Source organism: Kryptolebias marmoratus, linkage group LG4, assembly GCF_001649575.2.
Source record: "Kryptolebias marmoratus isolate JLee-2015 linkage group LG4, ASM164957v2, whole genome shotgun sequence".
Lineage (NCBI taxonomy): Eukaryota > Metazoa > Chordata > Actinopteri > Cyprinodontiformes > Rivulidae > Kryptolebias > Kryptolebias marmoratus.
The window spans coordinates 30,704,706-30,723,964 of NC_051433.1; the positions used below are offsets into that span (position 1 = coordinate 30,704,706).

General features: G+C 39.4%; 1 protein-coding gene across 6 annotated transcripts in view; it reads left to right on the top strand.

Annotated features, from left to right (window-relative positions):
- cfap57 (cilia and flagella associated protein 57) overlaps positions 1–19,259 on the top strand; it is a 55,475-nt gene that overhangs the window by 19,916 nt on the left and 16,300 nt on the right. For all 6 annotated transcript variants that reach the window (XM_037975328.1, XM_037975330.1, XM_037975331.1 and 3 more), the window contains exons 6-15: positions 1,656–1,795; positions 1,930–2,095; positions 6,228–6,341; positions 6,417–6,629; positions 12,900–13,073; positions 13,802–13,963; positions 14,618–14,773; positions 17,230–17,323; positions 17,637–17,827; positions 17,933–18,106. In XM_037975328.1, coding sequence (XP_037831256.1) covers positions 1,656–1,795; positions 1,930–2,095; positions 6,228–6,341; positions 6,417–6,629; positions 12,900–13,073; positions 13,802–13,963; positions 14,618–14,773; positions 17,230–17,323; positions 17,637–17,827; positions 17,933–18,106 — 1,584 coding nt within the window. The remainder of the gene's footprint in view (positions 1–1,655; positions 1,796–1,929; positions 2,096–6,227; positions 6,342–6,416; positions 6,630–12,899; positions 13,074–13,801; positions 13,964–14,617; positions 14,774–17,229; positions 17,324–17,636; positions 17,828–17,932; positions 18,107–19,259) is intronic.

Below are 19,259 nucleotides of genomic sequence, written 5' to 3' on the forward strand. Positions count from 1 at the left end.
CCACTGGAGCCAGGGGGCCATTGCCCCCCCCCACTTTCCGGCCCTGCCAGTGCACTGCGTGTTCCCACCAGACGGCTGCACAGACTGCACGTGACTCTCACAGACTGTGACTAATGTGTCTCTGTGTTTATATAGAGACAGAAGCACAAATAAAACCTACAGCATTGAGATCTGGACCAAATTCTTAAAGCTCCAGTCCAGGGTCATAACAGTCACCAAAAGGTTTCTGCAGATGCGACAGCGCAGAGTCGGGGTTGGGATCATTAACACATGAAAAAAGGCTCTGGCTCTGATACATCCGTGTCTGGAACAATTCTGTCTTTTATTGCCACATCTGGTCTAAATGCAGTATTTACAGCATCTGTGGCGACATTTTCTTTCCAATGCACCATTGGGATGAAGAGAGAGAGAGACAGAGAAAAAATAATGTTTTCGGCTCATATTCGTTAACGGCTCCTCCAGTCAGACCAAATGCTCCACTTCGCCCAGAGAGCGGATACTTTCTGCTGTTAGGTCAACAAAATAATGGTGCAATATATACGTTTGTTTCTCTCTTTGGTCGTTCAAAACCCAGCTATCGATTCGGAATCGATGGTTACCACATGTTTTAAGGTAAGGGGCTGCGTTTACTGCGGGACAAAATTATATGCAGTCAGTCATTATAAATGACAAGCCAATGAAAGATCAAGAAGGCTTTTATTTAACTTTATTAGGATGTAAATAGTTTCAATGAGCGACATACTTATAAATAGCCTCGGAAGAAATCTTTTTACTAATATAATGTTTGGTTATATGTTCCAAGTCTGACAAAGTTTATGTTGTTTTAATACTGAATGCTCTTAATTAGTTCCGCCGCACAAGCCTTTGTATATTCCTGTTGCACAGATGTTGGATTCTTCCATCTATGCCCATGCGCATGTTATTTACCTGTGTTTACTTTTATTGTGGTCATTTATAAAGCTGTTGTTTCATAATAATATATTGGAACAAAAAGTCATAGCTGAAAAAGCGTTTCATTATTCAATTTTTATAGATGTTAGACGATGATTTGATGCAGGTAAAATTAATAAGGTGACGAAACACTCCGGTGGCCCCCCCACCTAGAAAATGAATCCGGCGCCACTGGATGAAACCCTTCCTCTTGCATAGGGCGGTTAATGCAAAAAGGTCTGAGAGTGCAGACTTTGTGTATTGAAGTTAGGTGATTCACAGATATAGTCCCAAGTCTGCTGTTTGACCCTACAACAGTTAGTCTCTCTGTCATTCTATTGCACATACCCCCCAGCACACACACACACCTTCATGCACCGATTCACAAACAGTCCTGATGGTTGAAGGTCATACAAACAGGTTACTATTACAACAATATGGCCTGCCCACTCTGATGCTAGAGTCAGTTTTGATTCAATGAAGTAAAACTTACAATTAGGATTCTCATCTTGAGATATCCTTTTTATAGAGCAAATCTGTCCTGGCACATGTAGGCAGCCATCTTCTCTGTATGGTATGCCTGAAATGCCACGACAGGACAAAACAAAACAAAAGGTTTCTGACGTCAGGGTGACACTCCATCTATTTTTGTTTAAAGCATGACAACATCTTCACTTGTGTTTAAATGTTTAACTTGATGTAACCTTTAAAATGATGTCCCTCAGGAAGGAAAACAACATTTTGAGTTCCTGTCTCAGCCATTCCACTCCAGCTCAATCACTGGTTTGTCTATCTGCATTCGTAAGCCCCTCGTAGCTACCAGCTCTCTGGACTGCTCTGTTCGCATCTGGAACTACGAGACAAAGTAAACATTTACACAAACTTGTTTTTACCATTTTGTTTATGTAATGCATTTACTTCTTTTAGTTAGTTTTATGCTGGTAACCTAACACCAAAGTCTGGCATTCACTTCTTGCTGTTCGTTTTGATTGTTACCAGGGAGTTGGAGTTGTACAAAGAGTTTCAGGAAGAGGCTTACAGCGTAGCTCTTCACCCCACCGGCCTCTTCATCTTGGTGGGCTTTTCTGACAAACTCAGGCTGATGAACCTGGTTATTGATGACATCCGTAGCTTCAAGGAGTTTACACTATGTGGCTGCAGAGAGGTGTGTAAATTCATTTTTGTGTACAGTAAACTTGAATGAGAAATTTTATGAAGAAATGTTGAAGGGTTCAACACAGCTGCTGCCCAGAATTACAAAATAACTTATATAAAGATGCTGACATTTTTATGTATGAACCATATAAAAAGGTGTAAAGAGAACCAAGACCAAAAGAAATGCTAAAGTTGCTGCCAGTGGCTCATATTTGGTCACCATGATAGTTACACACCTATGTCTGGCATGTCCTGACTACCAAGTCAAGGAGAGAAAGACAAAAACACAAACTGAAAACTTAGCCTCAAACAGTCTTTCTGCAAAAACCATGAGTAAGATTTTTTAAATTCTTAAATTGTGAGTGGAAGAAGACTGATGGTCACATATAAATTTTTAAGTTTTCACAGTGATTTATGTAGGAGATAAAAAGTCCCTTCATTTCCTGCAACCTGTCGAAGCTTCGGTGTGCACTTTCTGCATTGTGTGGGGATTTGAGAGAAAACCATAAGTTATATATCAGTGAGAGACAAAAGGTCTTATTATTTACAGACGTGAATAAATTGTTGTGTACCTGTTTGTTATAGAAAGAAAACCCAACAAAAGGTCACTGAAATAACTTGTAATAACAAAAAAAATCACTGAAAATCAACTAATGAAATTGAGTCATTGCTTTTGAATTACGGTTCAACAGAAATATTTAAAAAACAAATTAAAGAAACAAGCCTTGACAAAGAGGATGGTACCTCTTGAAACAATGTCCTGTAATCAGCATCACAGGTGTCTTCAGTCTTGTAATCAGTCAATCTGGCTATTTAAAGGTTGAAAAGTAGTCACTGTGCTGTTTGGTATCATGGTGTGTAACACACTGAACATGGATCACAGAAAGCCAAGGAAAGAAAGAAAATTATTAACAAGCATGTTAAAGGTGAAGGCTGTAAGACCGTCTCTAAGCAGCTTGATGTTCCTGTGACCACAGCTGCACATACAGTATTATTCAGAAGTTTAAGTTCCACAGAACTGTAACCAACCTCCCTGAATGGCCACAAAAGGAAAATAGATGACAAATTGTAGAGGCGGATAATTCAGATTGTAACTTAAACATCCCAGAACAACTTCCAAAGAGATTAGAGGTGAACTTCAAGGTCAAGGTCCATCAGTGTCAGATCACACCATCAGTCACTGTTTGAGCTAAAGCACATTTAATGGAAGACGACCGAGGAGGACACCAAATCATCATCAAGACATGCATATTTATGAGGTAAGGACTCTGTCAGAAAGAATTTGTATGCAAAGGCAAAAATGTGTGCATATTCGGAAACAATTGTGCATCACAAATTTGTAAACTTTTGAATAAGGTAAATCCTACACAAACCTTGTGTTGTATATTTTCTCTTTAAGAATTAGTGATGGGAACGGCAGCTCTTTTGAGTGAACTGAATCACTAAAATCAGTTCATTAAAATGATTCGTTCAAAAGAGTCGTTCACCGAATCCTTCAGTTCACACAGTTTATTAGTTAGTTAGTTTAGTTTATTTCTTATGTGCCATACTCCATAAAAGGTGCCCAGTCCCCATGAGCTTATGAGACACACAAACATATTTCAAAGATGCAGACAGAGACCAACATCAACTCCTTCATATTTTTGTGTGCTGTGCATGCACACACACATGCACAGTTTGTTAGTTTTCTAAAGGCCTGGAAAGTAATCTTTAGAAACTCCAGGTCATTCCAGGGTCTCACACTGCCCTGCTTTAACTGGGGCTGGAGAGCTGAGGCTCACTTTCAGGGAGAGAAAGGTCCACTGGAAGCTCTCTGCAGCTTTCCTTCAGGTTTCTGTGTTCCTAAAAATTAAGACACATAATACTTAAAAACAATTTAATTGAAAACAACTTGAAAAGGTTTTAGTATCCCACAGTGTATTGTAATACACAAAACATCATTAATTCCTAAACATGCAGAAAGAACTAACAGGTAAAAACGGGTTTAACAAAGTGTGATATTAACTTTAGTTTTACATATAAATCAGACATTTCTGTTAACATGTACAGTAAAATCTCCTCCTCTCTGGAGATGAGATGGGAAGCTGAAGACAGGTGGGGTCACAGCGTCTCTAATCCAGTCCTGTTAAAGTCCTCTGGTTTGAAATGTTCACTACAGACATGAGACGAGTCTGTAGCAACAAAACCCCCCCTTCTTACTGCAGCTTCCCATTGCCTCCTTAAATCTGTGTTAGTGGGAAACCTTCAAAATGTGAAGAAAAAACAACAGAAAGAGCTAATGAGAGAGAGAGGACCAGTTCCTCCTGTTAGCATTTTGTTGATTGCCTAATAATGTTAGCTACGATGACATAATATTATTAATATTAAAATTATTTTTCAATCATAAGCCCTAATCATACAGGATTAGTTTTACCTAAGGACCACATGTAATAAATAAATTACTTTTTATGTGGTGCATTCAGATGGGATAACTGAAACCTGAGATGTTGCTGAAATTTACAGACATCTTCCAGATATGATGTTAACACTCTGCATATTGTGTAACATCCGCTTTCATGAAGTTGATGTTAGAACTACTATTCAGGCTACGGCCACAGCTAGCCAGCTGTATAGGAGGCTACAAACAGAAGAAAATTATTCTTACCGCACAGAGCAATGCATGATGGGAGCCATCGTTTGCATGTGATTTGGCTCCTTCTCTTTTTTATGGCAACCGTTACGAGTCGATGGGGTTTTTCTGGCCCGGGACACAAAAGGTTCTCTATGCTCTCCAATACAGCCTCCATGGCCAAAAACAAATAAAAATGTGCCCAGGAAACAAAAAACGTCTAGTTACGTATCAGATCCTGCCCATTTCTGTCCAAATCACAGAGATGCATATTCACATTGGATTTGTATTATCACAGGACCTCCGAGTTCAGCAAAATATAGTAGGTACAAATTACTGACATGGCCGATTCACACAGGATTAATAACACAGACAATCTCCATAATTATTACAAATAGCATGTGGTCCCTAGGTAAAACTAATCCCGTGCAAATAGGGCTTTACTTGTGAATGATAATCCCTTGTGATCTGTTTTCAATACTGCACCAGTTATTGCAACCATAGGCTGATCAAAATCCGGTCATAGCTGCTTGCTCTTAGAGAGGAGAGACCCATCCAATATGGCAGCGATGAAATATGTGCTCCAGCACGTAATGAGGCATCTACGTACATACGTTTGTGATCTCGGTGCAAAGTTTAAAGAAGCATTTGCAGCGCAACACAAATCTATGTATTCTGTGCTCCATTAAGCAGCCTGTGACCATGGTGGTAAATTCATATTCACAAACAGTCATAGTATTTCTTAATCATAAAAAATAAACCACATCTGTAAACTTGAACTTTGTATTTGTAAATTCATGAAGTTGTAACTTTTTAAACTGTATTCTTGTAGAGAAAATATACAGCACAAGTTTTTAGTGATTTGCCTTGTTCAAAAGCTTACAAATTTGAGTTATGCACAACTGTTTACTAATATGCACACATTTCTGCCTTTACATACAAATTCTTTCTGACAGTTCTTACCCCAAAGGGTTCATTCTTACGTTTGTCCGCATTAAAGTTGATCAAAGAAAAAACACTATATAAATTTCCTTTGCAGGCCTCAATAAATAAAGAGGTCGTTTGCAAGGTGGATAATGATTTTTCCCCCAGGAGCAGTTATTGTCATAAAGTTAAAGGACCTTAAGAGAGTTGTACCTGAAAGCTGGCAGTAAAAGCAGCAGAACAGTAACTAAAAGCTAAAAGTAGCAAATGATTCCAAGAATAGAGCAAGTATGCTGAAGCAACTTTCAAAGACAATGTTTTGAGAAAGTTAAAGAGATCTCTATGTGAAATTGTATTTTAAGTAAAGGTAAATATTTTTATAACAAAACCAAAAAATCTTAGTACATTATTTCTAATAAAACTAAACATTTTAATACTTATGAATTGGTAAAATTGCACAAAGTAGTTTGGTAGCAAAAACTGTACAGAAGAAACTTCTAACAGGACAAAGGATACTTCCTTGCTTATGCATTGGTACCCTGGATAATTGTGTGTCCTCTGCTGTAAGCTCTGATTTTTTGTTTCAACCATTTCTTTTTCTCATTTTTAGTGTGCTTTTAGCCACGGAGGCCACATGTTTGCAGCTGTTAATGGAAACATCATTCATGTGTACTCTTTCATCACTTTAGAGAATATTCTTAATTTAAAGGGCCATAATGGAAAGGTGAGTAGGGTCTGAAGAATGCAGCTGTACCAATGAGTTCTATAGCCACATGTGGTCTGTCTGTCTGTCCTCCAGGTACGAAGTATTGAATGGAGCCTGGACGACAGTCGGCTGGTGTCATGTGGGATGGATGGAGCAGTGTATGAGTGGGACACACGCACTGGGAAGCGACAGTCAGAGAGTGTCCTCAAGCCCTGCAGCTACACAGGTGTTGCCTTCTCCTCAGACTACAAGACCATCCTGGCTGTGGGAACAGACTTCACCCTGAAGGAAATACAGGACTGTCAGGTCAGGAGCTAGAACATATACACTATTAGGAAAAGAACACTACATTATATTATTTCTGTAAGCATAAAGTTGGGAATGAAAGGTAACAAGATTTAGACTTGTTGCTTTTAGAGTTTGGTTTATTTTCAGGCACTACTGCATAAGCTTTAGTGTCTCTGAGAGTCATTACTTCTACGAAAAACAACTTAAAAATGAGACATTTCTAAATTACCAAATAAAATCCTTATTAATAGCATCTTAATGATGATCATTGAAGGATAACTAATTTTATAGAAACATCAGTAAGCTTGCTAAAATGTGAGAAAGCTCCTCGGATGAGAAGCGAAACGACTTCAACTACAGAATAGAAGTCCAGTTGTTTTTGTTTTTAACTTTTGCCATGGCCTGGATGACTGAGAACCTACACCAGCATCTTTCTGCTCAGCTGACAGTTGATGCTATTTGCTTATTTTCACATAAATGAGATCTCATCGTAAGTGCTCATTCAAGATTCTGTGTTGAGTTTGAAATATTAATATTTTGATACTAAACTATACATAACTTCAAAGAGTCCATTGATAACTTTTCAGCAGGCCATGTACATCAGAATTACATTTTGTATCCTTCTAATACCCTTAAAATGCAGGAGCTTCCATTAAAAAATCACTGCTTGTTAGGAGCTATTTGTTTTAAATTATTTATTAAAATGCTTTAAGATGGCGTTTTTCAGATATCCTGCAAACACTTTTGGAATTCATAAGCAAAGACTGAACCAGTTTAAATGAGTGTAAGAGCATTGCAGTCCTAATTGGATTTGGATGATAAAATAATTTTACCAATAGTGCTACTTTATTCTGATAAAGATTGTCCATCATCCAGGACATGGCAAATCCCCCTCCCCCCAAAAAATGACAATAAAAGTTAAAAAAGCAACTGGACTTCTATTTTGTAGTTTAAGATGTTTTGCCTCTTCGTCAGTTCAGAGCTGGAGAGTGTGGAGTTCCAAGCTTTAAGCTGTATGAGACGCTCCACTGTGCATCTACATTAACATCCTGATTATTTTCACTCCCCTCCCACCTGGCGGTCACTAGGGTTGTTGTTTGCCTGGCTCACAAAGAGATGTGTTGGTCACATGGACACCTTGTTGAAAGCCTGGCATCAGTGTTGCCTGATACACGACGATTACCCTTTTTTATAACAAGTCCCCCCTGCTTTTCTGTGCACATGTTCACCAATCACAACACAACTAATCTTACAACCTCCCCTTTCTGAGAAAGCACACCTCACATATGATAGTTTGGGTCAAAATCCATCAGTACGATAGTTTGTCATTTCTTATCTGGCAACCATGCTTGGCATGGAAACTACAGCAGATTCAATGAGCACAGCGATATCCATGTAAAAATGTTTTTTTCTTGTTGATTCGCCTTAATAAACATTAAAAAAATACTAATGTTTCCAGTATTCGAAACAGGGCTTGAGAAGGTAAATAACTTGTTATTCAAAAACTGTAGACAGCTTAATGCTTCATTGTAAGTTTTAGAGGGGGTGGAGTGATGGGATGCAATCCTGCAACTTTCTTTCTGAGCGGCGAGAGCTCTAACCACTACGCCACTATGCTACTCATATTTGTGTTCATTTTATATAATATATATATATATATATATATATATATATATATATATATACATAATGTGTACTTGTACTTATAGATCTTTTTATTTATGTATTAATTTATTTATTTAACAAAGTCGTTAAGAAGACGAAGTGGATCGAAATGTTGTAATATGTAAAAGTGGAATTTCCAAAAACAAAGACAAAAAATAGCAATTGGACTTCTATTCTGTAGTTGAAGACCATTTGCTTCACAATTTGCTTCACGGGGAGCTTTTCTCAATTCAAAATGAAAGAGTGTGGAGTTTGTGTCATATGCAGTTCAGTTCAATAAAAAATGTTCAGACCTCTATATTAGATAAACTAAAATGCCTCTCCACAGACGCATGGCTCAACACAGGAGAGCCAGCTCTTCTGGACAGGACTCAGGAAGTCCTGTCCAATTTTTGAGGACCAAAATGTTTGCATTTTGGACAGAGAAGACAGATGGTTTGAGAGAGGGGTGAAGCAGCTTTTATGTTAAATAAGAGAAAAAAGCTATAAACAGAGAAGAATGTCTCAGATTTCCTTTTCTGGGTGGACTTTACATGTTCTCCCTGTTCTCCCTGTGCACACCTGGGTTTACTCCAGGTACTCCTGTTTCCTCCCACAGACCAAAAACATGCATGTTAGGTTCATTGATGACTCTAAAATCGTCCCTAGGTGTGAGTGAGAGTGTGAATGGTTGTTTGTCTCGTTAGTCTCTATGTGTCCCTGCGATGGACTTACGACCTGTCCAGGGTGTCCCCCGCCTCTCGCACAGGGACTGTTGGAGATAGACACTAGCTCCCTGTGACCCGGAATGGAGAAGCGGGTAAAGAAAATGGATGGATGGATGGAACAAAAATATGCACATACATTCAAACATATCACTGTAATGCTCAGTTCAGAATAATCTGAAATTCTGTAGACAAAAAGAGATTCCATGTTATTTTTGAATGCTATGGCCTGATTGTTTTTAGGGAAATAAAGAACCTCTTTAATCTACCTTGTATAAGTAGGTGGAATTGCAGATTTTTAATTTAGCAGTATTAGCCTTCTAGCCAGCAGTATTGTGAAAGCTATTAAATCCTTTTGTAGCAGGAAAGGGAGAAAGCGAAGTAGACCACACCCTGAACAAGAGCTATATCCTTTCAAGCTACGTTAGACAACCAGAAGAATTGTTCAATGGAGGGACAGCTCAAAAATGTGTGAGTAATTTGCTGTGGACTGTTGGTGTTGTTCACGCAGAGAGGACACTGTGCCAGATGTTTTGGCAGCTTGGTTTTAGCACAGTGAGTGCTACAAAAGCAACAGGTCATCTGCATACAGAGATAACCTGTGCTCCTTACCTTCTCTACGGATTCTGTTCATTGATGGCATTGTTTTTAGTGATAGAGAGGAGTTCTACAGCAAGAGCAAATAACAATGCACTAAATGGACATACCTGTCATGTCTCCTTAGCTAATTGAAAGCATCAAGATTGCTTACCGTTTGTGACTACAAAGGCTTTGGGCCATCTGTACAGACGTTTAACCCATGAGATGAAACTGGTGACATTTTTTTAAAGATTTCATAGATGTACTCATTCCACTCAATCGAAGGCTTTTATCACGTGTAGTGAGATAACCACCTCAGGGGCAAAATTGGGTGCAGGATAATGAATTGTGTTTACAAGCTGACACATACTGGTGAGAAAGTTGTCTTGTAATAATGCCAGTCTGACTGTGAGTGATCACATCATAAATTGTGGTTTCTTATTGGAAGGCCAGTGCCTTTGCTAATATTTTTAAGTCTGTATTTAAGAGGGAAATGAGTTGATATAAACCACAGTCCATGCTGTCTTCACTATGTTTAAGTAACAAAAATAATTGATGCCTCTGGTAACGTTTGGGGTAGAGATTCATGTGACAAAGTGTCAGTGAACATTTCTTTTAAAAAGCTTTTGGGAAAATTAAAAACAACGTCTACTGGGTAGCCATCTGGGCCAGATATCTTACCATTCTGCATTGACTTTATTGCTCTGACACTTTCTGATTCTTGCAGTTGGAGCTCAGTGGCTGCCTTGTTCTTCGAAATTATAGAGGGGGAACTAAATTATTAAATAACTGTTCCATGTCAGTGTTATCAGCTGTTGACTCAGAGCCAGGTGTGGACTGGCCATCTGTGAGTTCTACCTGGAGAATCACAGAACGACCGGTTCTCCAGGACGGCTCAGTCACCTTTTTTTTTATTTTCTTTTTTTCTACCGCTTATCTACTGTTTCACATTCCAGGCCAGTAGGTGGCAGCAATGTTTCTTTAAGTTAGATGCTGGCCAGCAGCATGGACAGCTTCTTCTTCTCCTTACAAAGAGGAAAAGAAGAAGTCATAGGCCTGGTCCCAATATGCCCCTCTATGAAGGGTGTACTCAGAAGTGCACAGAAGGGTTCATGTGCGCAGGTTACAAGCATGCAGACATTGGAGAATTGGGACAGTACAGGTTACATTATCGACTTGTGCCTCTGCTTCATAACTGTGACATCCAACAGGGCGAGACCGGTCACTGTTTTGGCATATTAAGTAGGTGCCAGTACAATTTTAAAAGTACAGTTTAGGTATTTTGCTTTCCAAAGTCATTGCAGGAGATATTTGGCTGTTCACATGTGTTTTGTTCTGACTTGTTGAATACAGAGCAAAGTTTGGTAGTATCCACACCTGTACAGCAGAGTGAAACAAGAATTATTTCAATACTTTACATTTGAAAACTGCTTTTTTCATGACAGACGCAGCTTGTTCTGTCACCACTGCCATATTTCTGCCGTTCAATTCAAAACCCTTTCATTGTCAATAAAGATAATAAATAAAATTACTTGCTGCTTTATAAATACCTTGTTTGTGCAGTTCAGAAAATGAAATGAAATAAAATAAAGAGGAATAACTATTATAGATTATAGTATAGTAGTAGGAAAACACCCTGTAGTTGTACACTGTAGGTGTAAAACACTACAAGCGTTAAGTGTGGGTGTGGGTGTGGGTGTGTATATATATATATATATATATATATATATATATATATATATATATATATATATATATACACTATACAACATTAGGGTTTTATAGTTTTATACAGTTCTGGAAAGGGTTCCTGGGGTTTAGCCAAATAAATTAAAATGTCATCTGCAAAAAAAACAAATTTTGGTTCCTTATTAATTATTTCAATGACATGTATTTTTCTATTTTGCCTAATCCACTGTGCCAGAGGTTCAGTAAATATGGCAAATAATATTAGGGACATAAAACATCCTTGCCTACAACCTTTCTCAATCTTTATAACTCCTGATAGTCCCCCATTGATCCTAATTCTACCAGTGGGTTGATGATTCAATTCTTGAATTATCTTCAAAAATGTATCTAAAAACTTATATTGAGAAAGGACTTTGTAAAGAAAGGACAAATCTACAGTGTCAAAACTAGTATAACTGCTTGTTTATCATTATTTTTGATGTGGTTGACCACATGTAATGTTCGTCTAATATTGTCCCTGGTCCCTCTGTCCCTAATGAATCCTGAATATATATATATATATATATATATATATATATATCAGTCTTTCTGTATCTCTGTTATACATACCCTTCCCCCCCACACAAACACACCTTCACGCACCGATTCACATAAAAGTCCTGATAATTGAAGGTCATACAGACAGGTTGCTATTTCCACAATGTGGCATATCTACTCTAATGCTAGATGCAGTTCCAGTCTTGATTCAATAAAGTAAATCATGCAGTTCTCATCTTGAGATATCCTTATTGTAGAGCAAATCTGTTCTGGCACATGTAGGCAGCCATCTCCTCTATATGGTATGCCTGATATGTCATAACAGGACAAGAAAAAGAGAGAAAAAAAAAAAAAAGACAAGTAAACCTGCAGACTCAGAACAAAGTGCTCCAATAGGAAAATAGGAAACAATAAGATTCTTAATATAAGATGGAAATTGGTTGTTGAGAGCTTTGTATTTTAGCAATAAGCTTTTAAATTCTATCTTGAGTTTGACAGGAAGTCAATGGGGAAAAGCTAAAACTGGAAAAATATGATCTCTCCTTCTAACTCTCATCAGAACTCTGACAGCAGCTTTTTGGATCCACTGAAGACTTTCTAATTAGTTTTTCTACACCTATATAATAAAGAATTACAATACACCAGCTCAGAAGTGATAAATGCATGGACTAGGTTTCTGCATCATTTTGGGACAAAGTGTTTTTAATTTTAGTGATATTGCACAGGTGGAAGAAAGCTATTCTGGTAACATTTTTAATGTGGGAGTTAAAAGACATGTCCTGGTCAACAGTCACATCAAGGTTCTTTACATTAGCACTGGTTAATGTCATCCAGAATAAAAAGTGCTAAGTTTGATCCTAGGATGCTCAGGTCCAAAATCCACAACCTTTGTTTTGTCTGACTATTAAAAGCAGAAAATTAAAAGGTATCCAGATTTATAAAGCTTTAAGACATGTTTGTAATCTAAGTAATTGACTTGATTCACAGGCTTCATGGATAAGTGTTATTAACATAATACCACAACAATAAACAAGAAACTTAAACTTGTTTTCTTGATGGTTTTTGTTGTTGAACAATACAAATGCATGGTGCATGTTGGTCGTTGGTTCCCCAGGTGTTGAGGGAGGTTCCTGCTGATGAGGTGGCTCACACCACTCTTGCAGTGTCTCACTCGGGTTGTGTCATCTTCACCGGAACCTCCAGTGGAACCATCAGAGCCATTAAATACCCTTTACCCACCCAGAGGGAATGGACCACGCACCATGCTCATTGTGGCCCTGTGACCAAGGTGGGTCCAAACACTGACTCAGCCACTCAGGCTTACTCCTTAATGTCATTTTAAGACTGAAATGATCAACTAGATCAATTGTATTTTTTTGTAAAAAGTTCAGTGCAAATGCTGAGGGTTGAATGACTTTGCTGAAATTTACAGAAAAAGTTTAAGCTGAGTTGTTAAAGCTAAAAACGACAGAACATTAAGTAAAGCCAAACTTAGCAACAGGCTAGCTAAATCCTAAATTTATTAGGATTGTGTCATGAATGTAAGTGTTTTTGGGTTTTGGTTCTTTGTTTGTTTCTTGTTCATGCTGTTTTGGATTTCATGCCTCATCACCATTCACCTCCCCAGTATTTTTCCACCCATGCCTGCCACGCCCACCTCACCTGCTCCTCGTTCAGTCCACAGCTGCATCCCATAATCATCTTCCCTCTGTCTTTATAACCGGTCTCTGTTTTGTCACTTATCACTGGGTCATTCTGTTTTGTCTTATTGCGTCTTGCTCCTTGCCATGCCTTGTCTCTCGTTTTTGGATTTTGTCTTTGTTAGTTTTGCCCTTTTGTTTTGACTGTTTTCTTTAGTTAATAAATTAGTTTTCATTATCGTCCGCTATGAGTCTGCGTTCTGGGTTCGCCGCCATATCCCCACCTTATGACAGATTGGGGCAAATATTTGTAAATCAAGTTGAATATTTAGAAGTGATGTAAAACATGCTGTAACTGACCCAAGTGTGTCCTCAGATGGTGATCACCTATGACGATCAGTTCCTGCTGACAGTGTCTGAAGATGGCTGCCTTTTGATATCGAAGATAATTGACAAGGAGGGTCGAGGACTGAAGAGCAACAGACAGATTGTCCAGACGGAGGAGATCCTCGTCACAAAGGCAGACCTGGACGATAAGGTTTGTTCTCATTAAGTTGGTTTACTCCAAGTGGTTTAGTCCACTCCACATCATGTTCTGATGTGTTTCTCCTAAATCAACATTTAGAGATTTGAGTCTGTGGGCTGGTTTAATACGATGATGTGTTGTCATTGGTTTAGTACAGGTGAAAGGAGGAAACAGGTTTTCTGAGTTCTTTTTATTATTGGCTACTGTCAAAGGCAAAAGGGCAAAATGTGTTTGCCCAGTTTTGTGTTTAACTGTAGCGTCAAACTATTTCATGAACCACTGGATGGAGGTTTATTAAAGTCTGTCCAGTGGTTCAGGAGATATTTCGCTAACCGATTTAATTTTAGATAGGTAACAGTAATGTTTTAGCAAACATTTTGAGCTCAGAATATGTGTTCTCAGTGAAACTGGCAGAGTTATATCCATTATTGTGTTTAAGGTTTGTTGGCTGTGGCAGCCATCTTAAATCTTGTTGGCTCTAAAACTTCATCAGTTGTAAATGTACGTACAGTGACTACTTTCAGAAAGTGTCACAAGACATTTTGTCAACAGGCTGACACAAACACACACACACAGACAGGGGCAAACTGAATTGTCTGCCTTCTCCATTTGGTGGTAGATGATAAAAATAAGTACTTTGAATAAAATTGTTTGTCTGATTTCCAGAAGCAGCACATTCTGGATCTGAAGATGCGTCTGGAGGAGCTGCATATGGAGAACGAGTACCAGCTCCGCCTGAAGGACATGAACTACAAAGAAAAGCTAAAGGAACTTTCTGACACATTAACCCAGGAAATTGAATCTCTGAAAACAACACAAAAGGTCTGCCACTTTTTGATCAATCTATCACTCACATTCAAAGCTTTATTACCCTGAATATGCTGGATGTTGCATATAGAGGCAAACAAAGATGAAGCAGTGTAATGATGATTTTATTCTCTGTGTTCTTGGTGTTCCCTGTTCATGAGTTTTGCATTGTGACAGGTGATATGGCTGCTAAATTAACTGAATGAAATCCTTGATGTCTAATACAGAGTAAACTTCCACTTCGCTGAAGACCTCTCTTAAATAGAGAGATAGGATCAGAGTCCACCTGGCTCTCAGGAAAGCTTCCTGAAGGCTCTGTTGTTACATTATTGCTTTCCTGTTTATAGTTTCTTCCATGATCTTTGTAGTCAAACTACTTGTCCGTACTGTTATATTTTAACCATTGTTTAGCTCAATTGGAAATAGTGTGAAGCAAACCTGTCCAAACGATCTGCATCTGGAAAGCCCTCCTGTGTCATCAAGGAGAAATCAGCTCTGTCTGGTTACATCTGCCTGCCTGCCCCACTCTCACTTGGCTTCCCTGCTACCTGCACTCACCTCCCATCCGTGCCACCTTCCTGGACCATTCCCTCTCCTCTCGGAGAGATTTGCCCCCACTGGAACTCTGGAATCCTTCTCCTCCTCCTGAACTTGAAAAGCAAAGAACAAACAGTAAGAGCCTCCAATTCCATATGAAGGATCATTCCTGGTTTATTTCTCCATTCCCTTCCAAGGACAGAAAAAAATATCAATTTCCCTTTTGTCCAAACACAGACACGACTTCCTGTTCCCTTCAAAAAAAAAAAATTGTATTTCCTAACCTGTTTCTGCCTGAACTCCTTCAGTTAATGTGTAAAGCACCCAGTGAGGCTTTAAGCCACTCCTTATGACGGATCGGACCAACCAAGGCAATACACTGGGTGCTACTGAGACTGAAGGAGTTCTTTCTGCCCTTTCTGTACAAGGAATCTTAATTGGCAGACATTATAGTATATTAAATGAGTTAAATAATCAACAAAAACATATACAATTGCCCACAGAGTCTCTTCCTAGGTCTTTCCCCATAACCCCTTAGAGCAGTCAGAGAATGGACACTATCACCCACCAAACTACTCAGATTCAGTTCGTGTCTGGAAATCACAGGGAACAAGGTCAGTTTTTCATCACATCATCACCTCATGACTCCATAGTTCTGGGTTATTGTTGGCTACTAGAACACAACCCCACAATATACCGGATAGACGAATGACCTCTGACTGCCCTAAGAACTGTCTATGTTCTGCTGTGACCTCTGCTAATTCCCACAGTGGTTCCCCTGAAGAGCTTGATCTTACCCTGATACTGGCTAAATATCATCACCTACTTCCTGTCTTCAGCAGATCCAAGGCCTTGTCCTTACCTCCACACTGACCATACGATTGTGCAATTGACCTCCTTTCTGGTGCTCCTCCTGTTGTGTATGCACTTTTCAAATTTTGTCCACACACCAACTTTCAGTATGAAATCTGTGCACTCTTTGCTACATGAGGCCCCTTGTGTTCATGGGTGGTTAACACAAAGCTTTATTGGGCCTTTCCACCATCAACTGCCGGGGAATGTGGACCAGGACAATGAACTCCAAAAAAAGGTCAGATCTCTCTCTTACAACTGCAGCCTCAACCTCAGCCTCAAGTTCTGGGTTCCTCTCCTCCTCCAGCTGAAATAACCACCAACATATGCAAATCACCCATCCCCCCACCGGAGGGCTTCAAGGGTGACCCAGACTGATGTGGTGGTTTCCTTCTCCAGTGCTCCCTAAATTTTAGCTGTAACCCTTGCATCTTTGTCTCCAACTACAGTAAGCTCACCTTTAGTATAAATTTCCAGCTATCCAGTTGAACATTTACAAATAGATACCTATCTTTCTGATTTTCACAAGGTATTCAATCATCCCCTCAGTGAGGAGGATGCCACCTTTTTACTCTCTCTGCTCCTGGTGGAAGGCGGATGTGTTTTCTTTTCTCGCTGTCTCTCTGTCTCCTGAACCCCTCTCTGCCCTGCTTTCTTTTCAGAGCCTCTATTTTACATATTCTCCAAAATTTATAAACCATGGATCTGGTCAGCTGGTCTCTCAATGCAATTAATCAAAATTTTCTCGACTGGAAGACAGAACTTGGGAGAGCTCTGACTTTTCTTGCTGGATACACAATGGATTCCTGGAGGAAATGGAATAATTGTTTGTCTGACAATTTTTTTCTTTGGAAGATCTTCACATATTTGGGTTTTTGATAACAGGATTCCTGCTGTTTGGATTAGGCAGTTACCTGACTTATCGTCAAATTCAATCCGATAATAGAAATGTAAATCTAACTCCATTCTGGGTTATTTGTATTTGTTATGACTGTATTATTTTGTAAATGTAATTTTAAAGTCTGATTCTGCGTACTATGAGTCATCTGATTTATTTGCTTTTTCTCATGTCTAAACTGTAGGTTATGAAAACAAAACTGGAGAAGAGTGAACATGAGAATCAGGAGAATTCTGCAGAAGTTGCAATGAAATATGCAAAAAAACTGAAGGCTTTAGGTAAGAGAAGAACAGTACAAAAACATTGCTCTTCATTATCATCTGCCACAGAAGGCGACAGGGCAGTTATGTTTTTGCCTGTGTGTATGTGCATGTGTTTATGTGTCTGTCTGTTAGCAAACTATATTATCAACAATTGGACAGATTTTTATGAAACTATCAGAAAGTAATCATTGAATGTATATCTACAACTGGATAACTTTTGAAGACAATCCAAGACTGTCGTCTTGCAAAATTGCATGAGATTGCACATAGTTGTTTTTAAGGTTTGACCAAAACAGCTACAACTCATTTATTTCTCATTTCTCAACAGAGGTATCCTACACCTCAAAGCTTATGGTAGAGCATGAGAAGTACCAGGATCTGCTGCAAAAGCATGACAGAATGCAGGAGGAATATGAGAAGCAGCTGAAGGCTGCAGAGGAGAGCAAAACCCAGGCTCTGGAGGAGCTCATACAGATGTATGAGCTTAAACTGCAAGAGAAGACTCAGCTCCTGGCTCAGGTCAGTCACAAGGAGACATGGCTAAGATTGGGTTCTTGGGTCCTGTTTTCTAGAATTGTCCTTTATTAAACTTATTGATTTTATTGTGGTCATATTTCCAAACAGTTCCAAGAGGAAACTAAGCAGAAGTTCTGTGAGTTTAGTGAAATGATAAAGCAGGCGGAAGAAGATGAAGAGAGGAAGATCCATGCCATCCAAATCAAGTATGAGGAAAAACTGCATTTAGAGAAAGAGACCCACACAAACCTGAAAGGAAAAAGTGGTATGATGACACAAAAGGTGACTAAAGGTCCTATTATGCAATAAAATGTTGCTTCTATTGAATCATAAAAAAAAACTTGTTCCTAAAAGAAAGACTCTCAATTCCACGGTGGAATAGTTTTTGTAAATATGTAAATGTTTTTGGGTTTTTTTGTGTCCACATACAAACAAGAACCTTTAAGAGTATTTTTTTTATCTTTAAACTCTACCCTGATGTTTTCATATGAACAACCAAAACACAATCTTTGAACTGATGTTGTACAAGAAGGCCTGGCTCACAGTCTCTGCTCTAATTCATCCCAAAGGTGTTTTATCAGGTTGAGGTCAGGACTCTATGCAGGCCAGTCAACTTCTTCCACACCAAACTCCATCCATGTCAAAGACGGACCTTGTTTTGTGCCCTGGTGCCATGAAGTGGGGTGAAGGAGGCGAACCCTGAGCGCAGACTCATATTGTAAAATAAACTCATTTATTTAGAAATAAAAGGCAAACCAAAACAAAGGCTGACGTGGCAGCAAAACCTAGACTAAATACAAAAACATTAACTAACTAAACAAAACATGAACAGACCTGAGACAAGAGAAGAACCAAACAGAGCATGGGAGATGATGAGGCACAAGCAACCGGAAGGACGGCACATCAGGGAGGCAAAGTATGACAATGAATCAGCAGAGAGGTAGAGAACGTGACTGGGTTTTAAAGGCAGGATAACGATGGGAAGTGAACACAGGTGAGTGATTACAATTGTAGGCAGGTGGAGATGGGCGTGGCAGGAAAACCAGAGACTGACTGAGGAGGAGTGAATCTAGCAGAAAACAAGGAACAAGAACTGAACTAAGGGGAACAAACAAAACCAAATCCTAACACATGTAGGAACAGGAAGGGGCCATCTCCAAACTGTCCATCCTCTTCCTCTTATCCGGGGTCGGGTCGCGGGGGCAGCAGCCTAAGCAGGGAGACCCAAACTTCCCTCTCCCCAGCCACTTGGGCCAGCTCCTCTGGGGGAATCCCAAGGCGTTCCCAGGCCAGCCGAGGAACATAGTCCCTCCAGTGTGTCCTGGGTCTTCCTCTGGGCCTCCTCCCGGTGGGTCGGGCCCAGAACACCTCACCAGGGAGGCGTCCAGGAGGCATCCTAACCAGATGCCCAAGCCACCTCAACTGGCTCCTCTCG